The following is a 13,534-nucleotide window of genomic DNA, read 5'->3' on the forward strand; positions in this document are numbered from 1 at the left end:
TATGTAATATGTATAAATAATCTGGAGAATTGAAGAAGAGAGAAAGTATTTATTTCCATCAAAAGAATATGCATTATATTAAAATTAAATTAATCAGTTAAATAAATTAATTAATACACTTATAATAAATAATATACAAATTGAGATTTATTAATTAGATATAGAGACAAAGTGAAATAACATATTTTATATTAAGATAACATTTTTTACTTGTTTTAATGTTACATTTTTTATTTTTATTTTACATGCATTTGATTAAATGATAATAATAATAATAATATAACAGCTCTAATATTACAAATTGTTGATCTAAAGAAAATTTTTATATTTTCCTCGAATATAATAATTTGGAATTATTAAATGGAAATCAATATCAATTCAAAATTTTAATAGATCCTTTAAATAATTATTTTTATCTTCTTTTTAAATCAAAATATTTATTTCTGTAAAGAAGATTGAGTAAATATTTGAAACGAGAAGAAATATATTTGGAATCTTACAGATAAAAATAAATAAATAAATATTTAAAGGAAATATTTGATCCTTAAAATTTCAATATCAAACTTAATAACATTTTAAATATTAATTTGATAAATGGTTTTTCAATGAACTTCTTGAAGAGAATAAAGTATAAACTATAATAATATATTTTATTATGTTTTAAAAATTTTTATTACAACTACACTTTCTTTAAGTCTTGTATTATAAATAAAGTATAAATATCTTAAATATATATTATAGTTATATATTATAGTTATATAATTAATCCATGATGACGCACTTGATGATGAAAATTTATCTCTGATATTAATGTTTATATAATTTCAACATTTTATCTTATTATTATAATTTTTTTATTATGACATTTTTTATTACGACTTAATAGGAATATTAAAATAACAAAAAAATACAAAGTATAGAAAATAGCATGATATGCAATAATGTAATATATTATATCATAATGTCATTACACACATTCGTTTGAATATAATAATACTTCTGGGAATCGTAAAATACATACCATTACAAAACGATGATTTGTGAATTTTATGACAGAATAAATTATCATTTCAAAACGATAGATAAATAATCAGACATGTAGAATTAAGAGAATGAATAAATATAAGAATTCCTAAAAATTATTCATATCTAATCGTTCAAAAGGAAATCTATTTACACTATCTACAAAATATCTACAAAAAATATTTAAATTTTTTTTATAAAAAAGAAAATTGTTTGTACCCCTTTTTTTCTCTTTTTCATCTCTCTTTTTGTGCTCCTCCAGTTTGTTCCATGGTTTATCGAGCGGTATTTTTTTTCTTTCGTGTTAAAATACTGGATTTACGCAGATTCGAGCACTCATTGACTGATTCATGATCGACCATGGATGAATTTGAGAACAACACGCAACGTCATTTTATAAAATGCATCGTGTTTAAAAAAAAAAAAAAAAATCATCACATCCTCTCAACGCTTTTCCACATCAATTATCTTATTCCGTTCTAATGGACTCGTTTCGTTCGTAAAATCCACCTATGATATTTACCAATCCATTACGATATTTACAATTCTATTCTTACCCTTTTATCTTGTCAAAATGATGTACAGATCTTTTATTTGAACAAAAAGTTATTTTTTTCTTTATCAAAGATTAATTATTATTATTATTATTATTATTACTTGATAGGCAATAGTGAAGATTTAATATATATATATATATATATATATATACATATTATTTATTACTTATTTACATATTATTTTATATACTTTTTAATACACAAAACGTAGAGTAAAATGTAGAAAAAGTAGAAAATATAACACTCGACAAAGAAAATAAAAATATTAAACGTAAGTTTAATAATCATTAATCTACTAAAAATAATCCAACTACTTAGATAAAGATTTCTGTAATACATTGCTTCTATAATATATATTCTATTATATGTTCATCGTTATTGCAACAGCGTGCAATTGCCAAATCTTTGAAAAAACGTATGATGACGTATTATGAGCTCATCTTTGGGTGAAAGTTTTAGAAAATTTTTAAAACAACGAATCAAGGTGTACCTCTCCTCGTTTCGACACTCGATAGTCGTGTTATAAATCAATTTTGAAAGTTGATTCTGAGGCAATTTGTCACCGTTCTCTTGACCGCTTTTAAAAGACGACTTGCGGTTTCATTCCGGGCGTTGCCCTATCCTTTCCATTACGATACCGCAGAAGGAACAGGCGTCAATGTATTCCTTGTTCAGTTTCTTTAAAAAAAAAAAAAAACTACAGATCACCAGTCAGGGATGCAGCAACGAGACGAGCAACGGGCATAAAACAAATTCGATCATCCGAAAAGCAAGATCAATCAGCACTGTCAGCACTATAAGATATACTTCATATCAACGACACTTATTTATCTCGTCAACGAGTCACAATCATCTCAACGAGATTCAGCTTCATTAAATTGAAACCGAATCATTGAGAGTAATCGTGTAATCGGAACGCCCTAGGCACAATCGTTCATTTCAATAAATTGACGTTTCTTCATAGAAGCGTGCTAATTTAAATCCGATGGACTTTCATTTGAAGCATATTTAAAAGAATCCTAGGAACGTGTAATAAAATGAACGAATTAAGCATATAAATCGATAAAAATAACTCGAAAATGACTTCAAAATTATATTTGTTAAAATTGTTTTCTTTCCAATCTTTTCATTTACAATATATCGCAATATACAACACTTTTGTTTGTATCGTAAATTATGATACAACTCTTTCTACATTAAAACAAAATCCACTATCTATTTTTACACTATCACTCGCAAGAATAATTTCACTATACCATTAAACCAACCACTATTTTTTGCTGCAACTACAATTGAAAACAATGGCAACAACTTTATCACGATATGCATCCAGTTTAATCTGAACCAATTTTCAACCACCAACTAAAAGAGAACTATTTATAAATCACACAGCTCTTCCCGATATAAATTACACATTCTCTCTCGGTATTGTCTTTTAAATAACAGGCTGAAGCAATCTCCATGATGTCCATACGTAATCTGGCGCGATAACAATACTTCACTCGCGATAAAACTTCGTTCCTCCTGGTTTTCTATTCTTTAAGCAAGCAGAGACGATAAAACTAGCGCGTATACTTTCGAAGAGACGAAGAGTCTCTTGTTGTGAAACACGAAGCCCACAGGATTGGTTGAATCGCGACTGAAATGATTACCATAATGGAGAATATTTTCGAGAAGATTTATGTCCGTTCATTTACATGCAAAACGATGCAGAACTTGGGGAACGAAATAGTAACAACCGGCAAAAGCGGAGATAAAGATTTTAAGAAATCTTATTAAAGATTAAAGAAAATATTTCAAGTGTCATCTCTTCCCAAATTACATTCTCTTGACGACAAAAAATTATCTAAATTGGATATTTTGAATCTCTAGAATTTTAGGAAAATTTTCGCGCGCCATCTCCTTTCCGGTTATTTTAGAAAATCGTAAAATACGCGAATCCTTGGAAATTTTAAGTCGTCAAAAAAGTCCAGGAAAAATGCCACCTCCTTTCACGTTATATGCTCCCGATACGAATCATAAATTTCGATCCAAACATACGATTTCGTAACGGGAGAATATAATTCTAGAAGAGATGGCACCAGTAATTTTTCCTTAATTTTCAAAAGTTAAAATATACATATATAATATATGTACGTGACTTGTAGTATCATGTTATCACCGTTGAACTATTTATTATTTATTATCGTTCCAATAGAATAAAGAAATTTATAAATATTTATAAATATTTTCAATTTCATTAGCTCTCTTCAACTCTATTTTTGACTTATTTTTGACTTTTAACCAATCGCATTAATCCTTATTCGTATAATTTATACAAATTATGATAAACAAGAAGAAAAAGAGATAAAATAGAAAGAAATAGTTGGAGGGAGACTGATAAAGAGGAAAGGGAAAAAGGATTGAAAGGATTAAAGCATAGAAGATTAGCGTGGTAAAGAAGGAGAATGACAAAGAGAGGAAATAAAAAAGTGATCGCAAACATTAACTGTAATACTAGTTTATTCCTCTTCTATCGCGATTTCCTTTTACGTGGAATAAATAAAAAAAAAAGAAGCGTAGCTTTAAATGGCTAAGACCAGTGCGGCAAAGGAACAGGATCACGAGAGCATAACATGATTTTCAAACTTGTACCACTTGCCTTCGTACTCAGGTGCGTAATTGCGATCAGTTTTATTTAAACTTCAATCTCCAATTAGACAATCGCTGTGAAAAAATTTTGTACAATTCTGTACAAACGTTTTAGCAAAGGGATTACGAAGATAAGGTTGAATATAAAAACTGGAAGAATTAATATTTTATGAGTTCATGGAAAGAATATAAAAAAAAAAAAAAAGAAAAATTGTAATAAAAATTATCTTAAAAATATTTTAACACTGAAATAATATGCATGTATAATATATATATATACATAGCTAATACAAAATGTTTTATATGTACATATTTAAAAATGACAAATATAATATTCTGATTATGTCTTGTTGAACTTTGTACATTATTATTATTTTCATGTCACATGTTATAAAGAGTCAAAATGTGAGTGAATGAATAATGAAAAATTTTCTAAATTATATAATGAAAATGAAGGAAAAAATAATTCATGAAATTAGAATATAATACACTTATGCAAAGATAAAAAAAAAAATTTAAATAAAAACAAAGAAAAGATTGTGATATAATGAAGCAATATGAAAACGAGCACTCGATAAAAAATCTAATTTAAGATGTAAATTACATGTATATATGTTAGGAGAATATACAACTGAAATAAATATCTGGCATGTAGTAGGTATTCGATAGGAAAGTCCATTTTCACAGATTCTGGTTCAATTTCGATACATTGAAGGGAATGAAAATTGAAATAAAAGGCTATCACGTGGGATTGCACTCGACATGTCGAAGTTTCGATGAAAATTTCTACTTATTTCTTCGATTTAAAAATATTCCAGCGATTCAAAGAGAGATTAAATTAAGAAAACAAAAAAACGAATTATAATACTCACTATCTGAAATTAATGTTTTTGTACATTAATTATAATTATTAGAATAAATTATAATACTATTGCTATTGCAATATTGATCTATTATTAATAATTCATAATCTCGATTAACTCAATGATTTACATTTATTCATACGTTCCTTCGAAAAAAGATATTCTACAACTCCCATAAAAATTTTATTCGAAATTTCACAATAAAATTTCCAAACTTTTTCATCGTATGAATCAAGATCCATTTTTCTATTATTAATCAAGATCAAGAAATGGATAATCAAAGCCTTTCAACATTTATAAACTTCCTTGATTAATCGCGAAAGTCGGCCGGATATTGCTCTTTTCTTCCCTTTGCTTAAGTTCGCATCGAAATTCATTAGAAGCCAATTAAATGTTTCACATTGCGACTAGGAAATTTATCCCCTCTGAGACTAGGTATTCAACCCGATAATCGCCATTTTCGTTCCATTACTTCCGCTTTTATGGCTTCTTTTTCCAACAATGGAGAATTTTGCTTCGAAAATTTATTCACAAATTTATAACGATCGAATCGAAAATTCGAAAACGACATCTCACGTCGAAGAAAAAAATTTATAATATGGAAATGATTCCATTTCAATATGGATTGTTGGTTAATAAATGATGTTAATTTATAGTTAATGGAATTAATTGAATCATCCGATAATTTCGATAATTTTTTGATTACTTTTCTTTCTCAAACAAGCAAGAGCCAGCGTTAGAATTTATTTTACGACTTGTTCTTCTCTCACTTCTATTATGTCTTTCGTCGTTGCAATCTTTCGTATCAGAGCCATAGTAAAAATGTGTTCAAATTGCTGGCTCATCTCTGAAGGAACATTACGCTTTTACGATACAACAATAAGAATTGAGATAAAGAAGAGGAGAATCCTTATAAGAGGATCGTTCTTGAAATCGAAGAATTGATCTGGAATTGTTTGTCATTTTGAATTTAAACACTGTACTTATTTGTTCCTTTCATTGTTCCTATCATTTCGTTATCTCTTTGAGCTCGATTTTGATCGAATTTTAAACTTTAAAGGTATATTAGAAAAAATATTTATATATTTATATAAATTAAAAATTGTTTAAGAAAAAGATTAAATTAAATGAAATATATAATATTATAAAAAATATAAAATAATTAGAAATATACATAATGTATATAATTAAAATTTTAATAAGAAATTATTAAATTGACCTGAATATACAGTTTTTAATTAATCATTTTAAATTAAAACTTACAAGCAAAGAGAATTTCTTCTGTAAACTATAAATATCTTCATTTTGAAGAGATACTTCATAGAGAAAATTAAATTCATGAAAAAGATCAATCCAATATATGGAAATTTTCTCATCAATATGAAAAATTCATTTTCCATTTTGAACAATGTATCAATTATTTTTATAATACATTTATTTTTGTATTATGCATTAAATTTTAATGCCATCTGAACCTATGATAATATGATAATTAATAATATTTAAAAATCACTCTTATATATTTGAAAAAAAACCATATTCTGAAAAAAGTAAAAATAAATGTACTCAAGACTATCGTTAATCCAGAAATTAATATAATGCAAAATCCAAATTAAAAATTTAAAAACAAAATTTTTTTGAAATTAAAAAAAAAACGTTTCTTTCATTTTCGATAATACTTTACTTTCGATTATACTTTTTTTTTTTTTTTGCGAATTCCTCTGTTATTAATGAGAGTTAAAAATGAGTCTGGAAATATATTTGTGAAAAGGATTCGTAACGAGGACAATCCAATTTGTGTCACTCGATTTGATCACAATTAAGTTTTTTTTGTCTTTTTATTGTTCGTTTGAAATCTTTTGTTCTTCAAGTATTGCAAAACGAAAGAAAAAAATTTCATTGATATATGGTGTTTGAAATTGAATAGTCTGTTTCTTTATTCTTTTATTTCGAAAAAAAAAAGAACGAGTTTCGAAAAATAGAGACTCCAAACCGCATTTTGATTGATAACATACTTGAAATCGATTGGAAATTGTGTACATTCAATACAAACAGTTTTATGCAATTTCTATGTTTTTTTTCGTCTTCATTCTCTTTTTCTTCTTTTCTTTTTTTTTTTTGATTGAACTATTTATATTTGTTTGAAATTTTTCCATGTTTGTGATTTTAATTTTTCTTAAAAAAAAATTATAAACTCAATTAAATATTTTAAAAATTTTATCGAATTAAAGAAAAATGATCCCATATCAAACGATAACTTTTTATTAATTTACAAACTTACGTCAAATTGGAATCGAAATTTTAATACATTCAATTTTATTTATTTGTAATTCTATCTAAAATTAATATTTTGTATTTTATATTTGTTTAATACACATACATTATTGATTTCGAATATATATAAAATATAAAATGCATTGGAATTAACAGCACAATAATTCTTAAAATGTTTGAAATGCCATGCAATTCACAATTAGATATCTCACGTATTTATCCATAATATGCTTATCTAATACGTGTACAAAATTTTTCAATTTTCACTTCTCATATGCACAATATTACTATTGATATGTGACATTTATTACATATGCAAACGTGATCTATGATACCATTTTATATTCCAGAATTTTCTAACTCCATTTTGCTCCTTCGAACGTATCGAAGAAGTACGAAAAATGAAACAGATCTAACAGGATATATTGCAAAAACTTATATGTCATCAATTTATATTGCTTTTATTACGAAAAATTTTCCAATACATAATGTAAATTTTTTTTTTTAAACGATAGATGTTTGAGTATTGAATTTCGTCGATATCTTTATTGTGAAAATGAAATTTATTTCGTTTTAACAAATTACGAGAAAAAAGTAGCTAGAGAATATATAATATTCTTCTATTTAATTTATTGTAATTGATAAAAAAATTATAGTATTATAATTATAATATAATATATAATTTATTAATAGAATAATTATTTCTAATATTTTTATTTATGATAAGATTATTTTCTTACTTATTTACTGCTTATCTCTTATCACTTTCTCACATTATTGATCTAGTTGAATTCTTATGTTTATCGTAATAAATCACAGAAAGACACAATCTGATTTTTTTTGATCGTATATAAAAATTCTTTAGAGATATTGTATTAAAATTCTATTCTTATATTTAAAAAAAGAAATAATAAATGAAGAATATTATATAATATAATTTTATTTTATTAAAAGATAACATTGATAAAAATATCTTTATTTAAAATATGTTTAAAGCATGCAAAAATATTTTTGTTTCAGTGAAAGCACATAAATATTGTGAATTAAACGGCACTTGGTTTCGACATCCAGAATCTCGTCAAATCTGGAGCAACTACACGACTTGTATCAATTTAAAAGACCTCAGTGTAAGTAAATTAACAAAAATATTTATGTTTTTTAATTAATTATATAATATTATTTGAAAATCAATATATAAAATATATAAAAAAAAAATTTTTAAAAATAAAGAATTAGCGAATATTATTGAAACATTCCCAAAATAAAATAAATAATTAAGACAATTAAAAAAGAAACTATAAATAAAAAACGAAACGAGTATAGAATTTAAGAAAAGATTTTAAAAATAGATAAAAATTAGAGTATTAAAGGAAAAAAAAAAAGTAAAAAACTTAAATAAAAGTTAAATAAGGAAATTGATGAAAAAACTCTCGATAAAAATTAGCTGAATAATCAAAATGTGAAAAATTTTTAAAAAAATTTCTCAAAGAAATATGTTGAATATTGAAATGTTAATAAAGAGATAGTAATAAATGCCATCACGTTGCAATCCTGAATGAAATCTCCTCTCGAGCGAAATTCTTTGAACGACAGCCCCAAGAATAGAGGATTATACTCATGATGAGCGATGTGATTTGAATGAGAGAATAAGATCGAGGATCAAAAGGGATGAAAGGTTGAAGAAAAAACGTGCCAACTTGACGAATGAAGTATACATATATGATAATGTGTAATAAAGGAAAAACGAATGATAAAACTAAACCGATGTACAGAGACAAAATAGAAGCTTATTTGTTGGATAAAGATAAGTATGTGATAAGTATGTGAAAATGTGAAGATGGAAATATGAAATCGTGGAGATTCTTCTCTTGTCTTCATTTTTCTATTTAGAAGAAAATTACTTGAAAGAAAAATCAAAATAAAAAGTTCTTTCATAAACTCGTTTTATCCAGGAACTTTGTTCTTGATAAAAAAAAAAAAAAAAAAAAAAAAAAAACATCTGATGTTGAAAATGACGGAAATATAATGGAAAAGTTCTGAGATGATTAAATCTGAAGATGAAATGCTCGATAAGTTATTTATTTAATTAATCGAGGGATTATTTTTTATTGTATTTTTTTTTCAAAATATTATTTATCCATAAATGACAATTGAGATCAATTGATGCCGAAAAATATAATTATCGAGAAACGTCAATATTCTTTTAAATAAGATACAATTAAGATATAATTGAATATTATTTTATAAATTATATTGCATACAATCAATTTATATCGATAATTATCTCATATTTAAAATTTAACGAACATTCAATATATTCGAAGATAATTTATCAACAGAGTTCAAAAGAATATTCTATTTATGATTAGACGATCCACTTTTTCTTAACATAATCATAGAAAGTTAATTTTACTAATATTTATATTTTTCCTTCTTCACAAAAACTTCTTCAAGTATTCAATATAACCATTCATCTTCTAAAAATAAAACATTCCTCAAAGAATGGTCTCTAGTTTAATCGAATAAATCTAGAATTTTTATCGCTCGAGATCGAGTATTAATAGATAAAGAATTTAAAAAATTCATTCTCTTTATCTTCATTTTTTCTCCCGAAGTATTATTTTCGGGAAGAATTTTAATATTCGACACAAATTACGAAATTTACGATGAAAAATAGCAATATATCAAACGTTATAAATACGAATAAAAGAAGAAATATAGTTCAATTTGGAATATTGTTTTAACAAAATTTTCTAAAAATTCCATCCATCTCTTCCTTTATTTTGTTTAGTTATTTTCATATTTCAATTTTTTTTTCCTAAAAAATTATTATTTTCTATCCTTGTTTTTATCTGAGTTTTATTATGGGACGAATTTATATTTTAATGTTCTATATATTACATACACTGATAATTTTAATGTTATAAAGTCACTCTAATCATTAATTATTCCTATAATACTTTTGAGCATGTATAATAGCATAAAATTCATAGCACAATCTTTGCATGGATTATATCTTTTGCCGAAGGCACGATCGTGATAGCAAAGAATTCAAAAGATATAATGAGAAAGATATTCGTTTCATTGTGCAGAAACTATGCAAAAGATAAGACAGACCGAGATACGAATAACTAGGAATAATTTTCTATCTCGATGAATTTCTCGAAAATTTCTTCGAAATGTTGAATAAAAAAAAAAAAAAACGAAATGACTGTCAAAACTAATAAAACGAATCATTCCTATAAGCGAATATCCATGAGAATCGTTTTATTAGGATAGTTTATACTCGAGCTTACCTTCTTTCGTTTTCTCCTAGAAATCCTGTGGGATTCACGAGTTCATCGAATTTCCCGATGGTGCCATTACTTTCTATTGTTGTAAGCGTATGAAAACGATTTTAAGAGATTCTTGAAGAGTTTTGGTTAAAGTTTTCATTATTCTTTATGAAAGTGGATAAATATATTGAAGTGTTTTTGGAAAATAGCCAATCTTAATCTTTTTCTATCTGAAAAATAATATATTTTAGAATTAATTTAATATGATTAAAAATTTTTATTAAAATGAACATTTCTATCATTATGAATGGAATATTAATAGAAATTTAATAGAAATTTATATATATATTTGATAAGGAATTTCAAAATTCGCGGGCAAGTCACCGGATATCGAATGAACAGCTGTCGTGCTTAATGGCGGGACCAATTCAATTTTCACGGGACAAAGGGCCAATAAATGCAATTAGACGCTGTAGAAGTTTATGAAGTTCACTTAACTGTCGGGTGTAACTGCTATGTAACTTCCTGTTCGCCCAAAGACTTCTAATATTCCAATAATTAAACCTTTATATTTCTTTATATTCTAATTAATTGAATCCTAACAAATTGTATCAATAACGAATAATATAATATATATGATATATTTTTTAATTATATACTTATTCTTTCTTAATTTTCATTGCAGAAATATCATATCTCTAATGATAGAATAAAAATTAATCTTTTTTGAAAAATGAAATTTCACGATACTAAATTTTATTTAAATATATTGATCTTCAGAAAATACACATTTTTAAATCTTTCTCGAGAGATTGTATTTTATCTTTGCCTATATTTTCGTTGGAGATATATCATTATTTATATTTCTGTTTTGACTGTTTTATGTATTTTTTCCTCTTTCCTGTTTCTATGCTCTACTTTCTACATCTACGATTTTCTTATACGTATTTGTTTCAAGATATTATACTACAATTCTCTTAATGCTTGCTTTATATGAAGAAAACAAAATATTTGGGAGTTTCATCATCTCGATAATGTACGAATTTCGTAATCTTTTTTATATAATAAATAATATGATCAATAATATAAAAAATATTTTATAGCTTCTATATGATATATTAATTCCCATTTCAGTGGCAACAAGGAATTAATGGACTTTACGAGGCTGGATATGCAATATCATTGATAGCATTATTACTTTCATTAGGTATTCTAACATATTTCCGGTGAGTTAATAATGAATACGAATTTATCTTCTCCTCACATTATTATATTTCTTTTCTTTTCCTTTTTATTCTAACTTCTCGTATTTTTTCCTTTTTTTGTTAAAATAAATTCGTTATATCAAAATCAATTATTTCTTCGTATCGAGAAACTTTAAAACATTCCATGCAAATTTACGCATAGCATTGTTTATATCCGTAAACAAACGGAGAATTTTGCTTTTCCAAATTTATATATTATAAATTTGTCGATATATAAAATATAAATTAAAATGCATGAAATTATTATTATTATGAATGAAATGTTGGAAATTAATATCGTTGTTTTTTCTAATACGTTTCGATTTCAATTTACTATTTATAGAATTTTTATTAATTTCTTGGAATTTGAAATATTCGAATTACTGTTATACAATTGAATGAAAAAAATTTAATAGAATATTCAAATTGAAAAAAAGAAATAATATAAAATAAAGTTTAATATTGAAGAAAAGGAAAGATTAAAATTTGTAAAGATTAAATTGTCTTTTTAAAAGAATTCATGTTATTTTTTTTTTTTAGAAAAATATTTCTAAAAAATATTTCCAACGATAAAAGATCTTACAATTAATTAAAAGTTTTTAGAATAGAAAAGAAATTTTATATGAGAGGATATATTTTCTGATTTTTTATTACTCTTCCCATGAATTTCTTCGAAATAGCTCCCTGAGGTGTGCAAGGATCACTCTTCATATGAACCTGTTCGCCTCTTTTGCTGTAAATAATGCTCTATGGCTGGTGTGGTATAGATGCATCGTAGCGAATACGGATTTACTGTTGAACAATGGGGTATGTATGAACATCTTAACTCTTTGCTTAACACTCGACCCAGTAACTCGAACGAACGAAAATTTAGTCACATCGTATATCGTTCGAATAATAACACCTTTGCAAATTCTGAAATTAAATAGTACAAGAAACAAACATTATCTTATACATCTTTATTTTTTTTATATTCTTCTATTTTTTTTTTTAACATACCATAAATTTGCTTATTTATAGTGAAATATATATGTCAATGATAAAAACAAACTTTTTTTTAATTTTTATTTTTTTATCTATGTTTTTCTATTTTTGTTTTTTTAAAACAAAATTTTTTAAAACAAACATCATCATTTAAATTATTATTTCTTGATTCATTTTTTATATATAATTTTATGAATTAAATTTTATTGTATATAATACTATTATTAAAATTGATCTATTTTAGAAAATATTATAATAAATAAATAGGAATTAAGAAAATGATTATACAACTTTCAGATAACATGTCGGCTGTTGCATATTATCCTTCATTACTTTCTTCTTACTAATTACGCATGGATGTTGTGCGAAGGTTTTTATCTACACACTCTGCTTGTTAGTGCGTTCACAAGCGAACAGAAATTAGTAAAATGGTTGATGATTCTTGGTTGGCCCGTACCTGCAATCATCGTCACGATTTATGCCTGTTTAAGAGTGACTAGTAATGATCTTACGGACACTGAACAGTAAGTACAATATTGATAATTTAAAATTTTAAGAGAAAAAAAACTGGAATTTTCTAGAATTTTATATATTAAAACATTATTACGACTACTACAGAATCATATATATTTATTTATATAACATCATATAATTTAAAAATTACTTATATTAATTCATTGATG

General features: G+C 25.1%; 1 protein-coding gene and 2 long non-coding RNA genes across 10 annotated transcripts in view; 1 reads left to right on the plus strand and 2 right to left on the minus strand.

Moving 5' to 3' along the window:
• The window catches only part of Dh31-R (Diuretic hormone 31 Receptor), a 98,242-nt gene that overhangs the window by 81,142 nt on the left and 3,566 nt on the right, over positions 1-13,534 (plus strand). For all 8 annotated transcript variants that reach the window (XM_086917007.1, XM_086917006.1, XM_086917004.1 and 5 more), the window contains 4 exons: positions 8,369-8,475; positions 11,758-11,849; positions 12,548-12,674; positions 13,149-13,375. In XM_086917007.1, the coding sequence (XP_086773133.1) occupies positions 8,369-8,475; positions 11,758-11,849; positions 12,548-12,674; positions 13,149-13,375 (553 nt within the window). The remainder of the gene's footprint in view (positions 1-8,368; positions 8,476-11,757; positions 11,850-12,547; positions 12,675-13,148; positions 13,376-13,534) is intronic.
• LOC147656101 (uncharacterized) lies at positions 1,722-11,783 on the minus strand. The gene is made up of 2 exons (XR_015295053.1): positions 10,645-11,783; positions 1,722-2,258 (listed from the first exon to the last, which is right to left on the minus strand). It is a non-coding gene; the product is annotated as an uncharacterized LOC147656101 (long non-coding RNA).
• Positions 12,484-13,152, minus strand: LOC116414071 (uncharacterized). The gene is made up of 2 exons (XR_015295052.1): positions 12,867-13,152; positions 12,484-12,782 (listed from the first exon to the last, which is right to left on the minus strand). It is a non-coding gene; the product is annotated as an uncharacterized LOC116414071 (long non-coding RNA).

This window comes from Apis florea, unplaced genomic scaffold (assembly GCF_048593485.1).
Source record: "Apis florea isolate Af1SG1 unplaced genomic scaffold, ASM4859348v1 contig_3811_pilon, whole genome shotgun sequence".
NCBI lineage: Eukaryota > Metazoa > Arthropoda > Insecta > Hymenoptera > Apidae > Apis > Apis florea.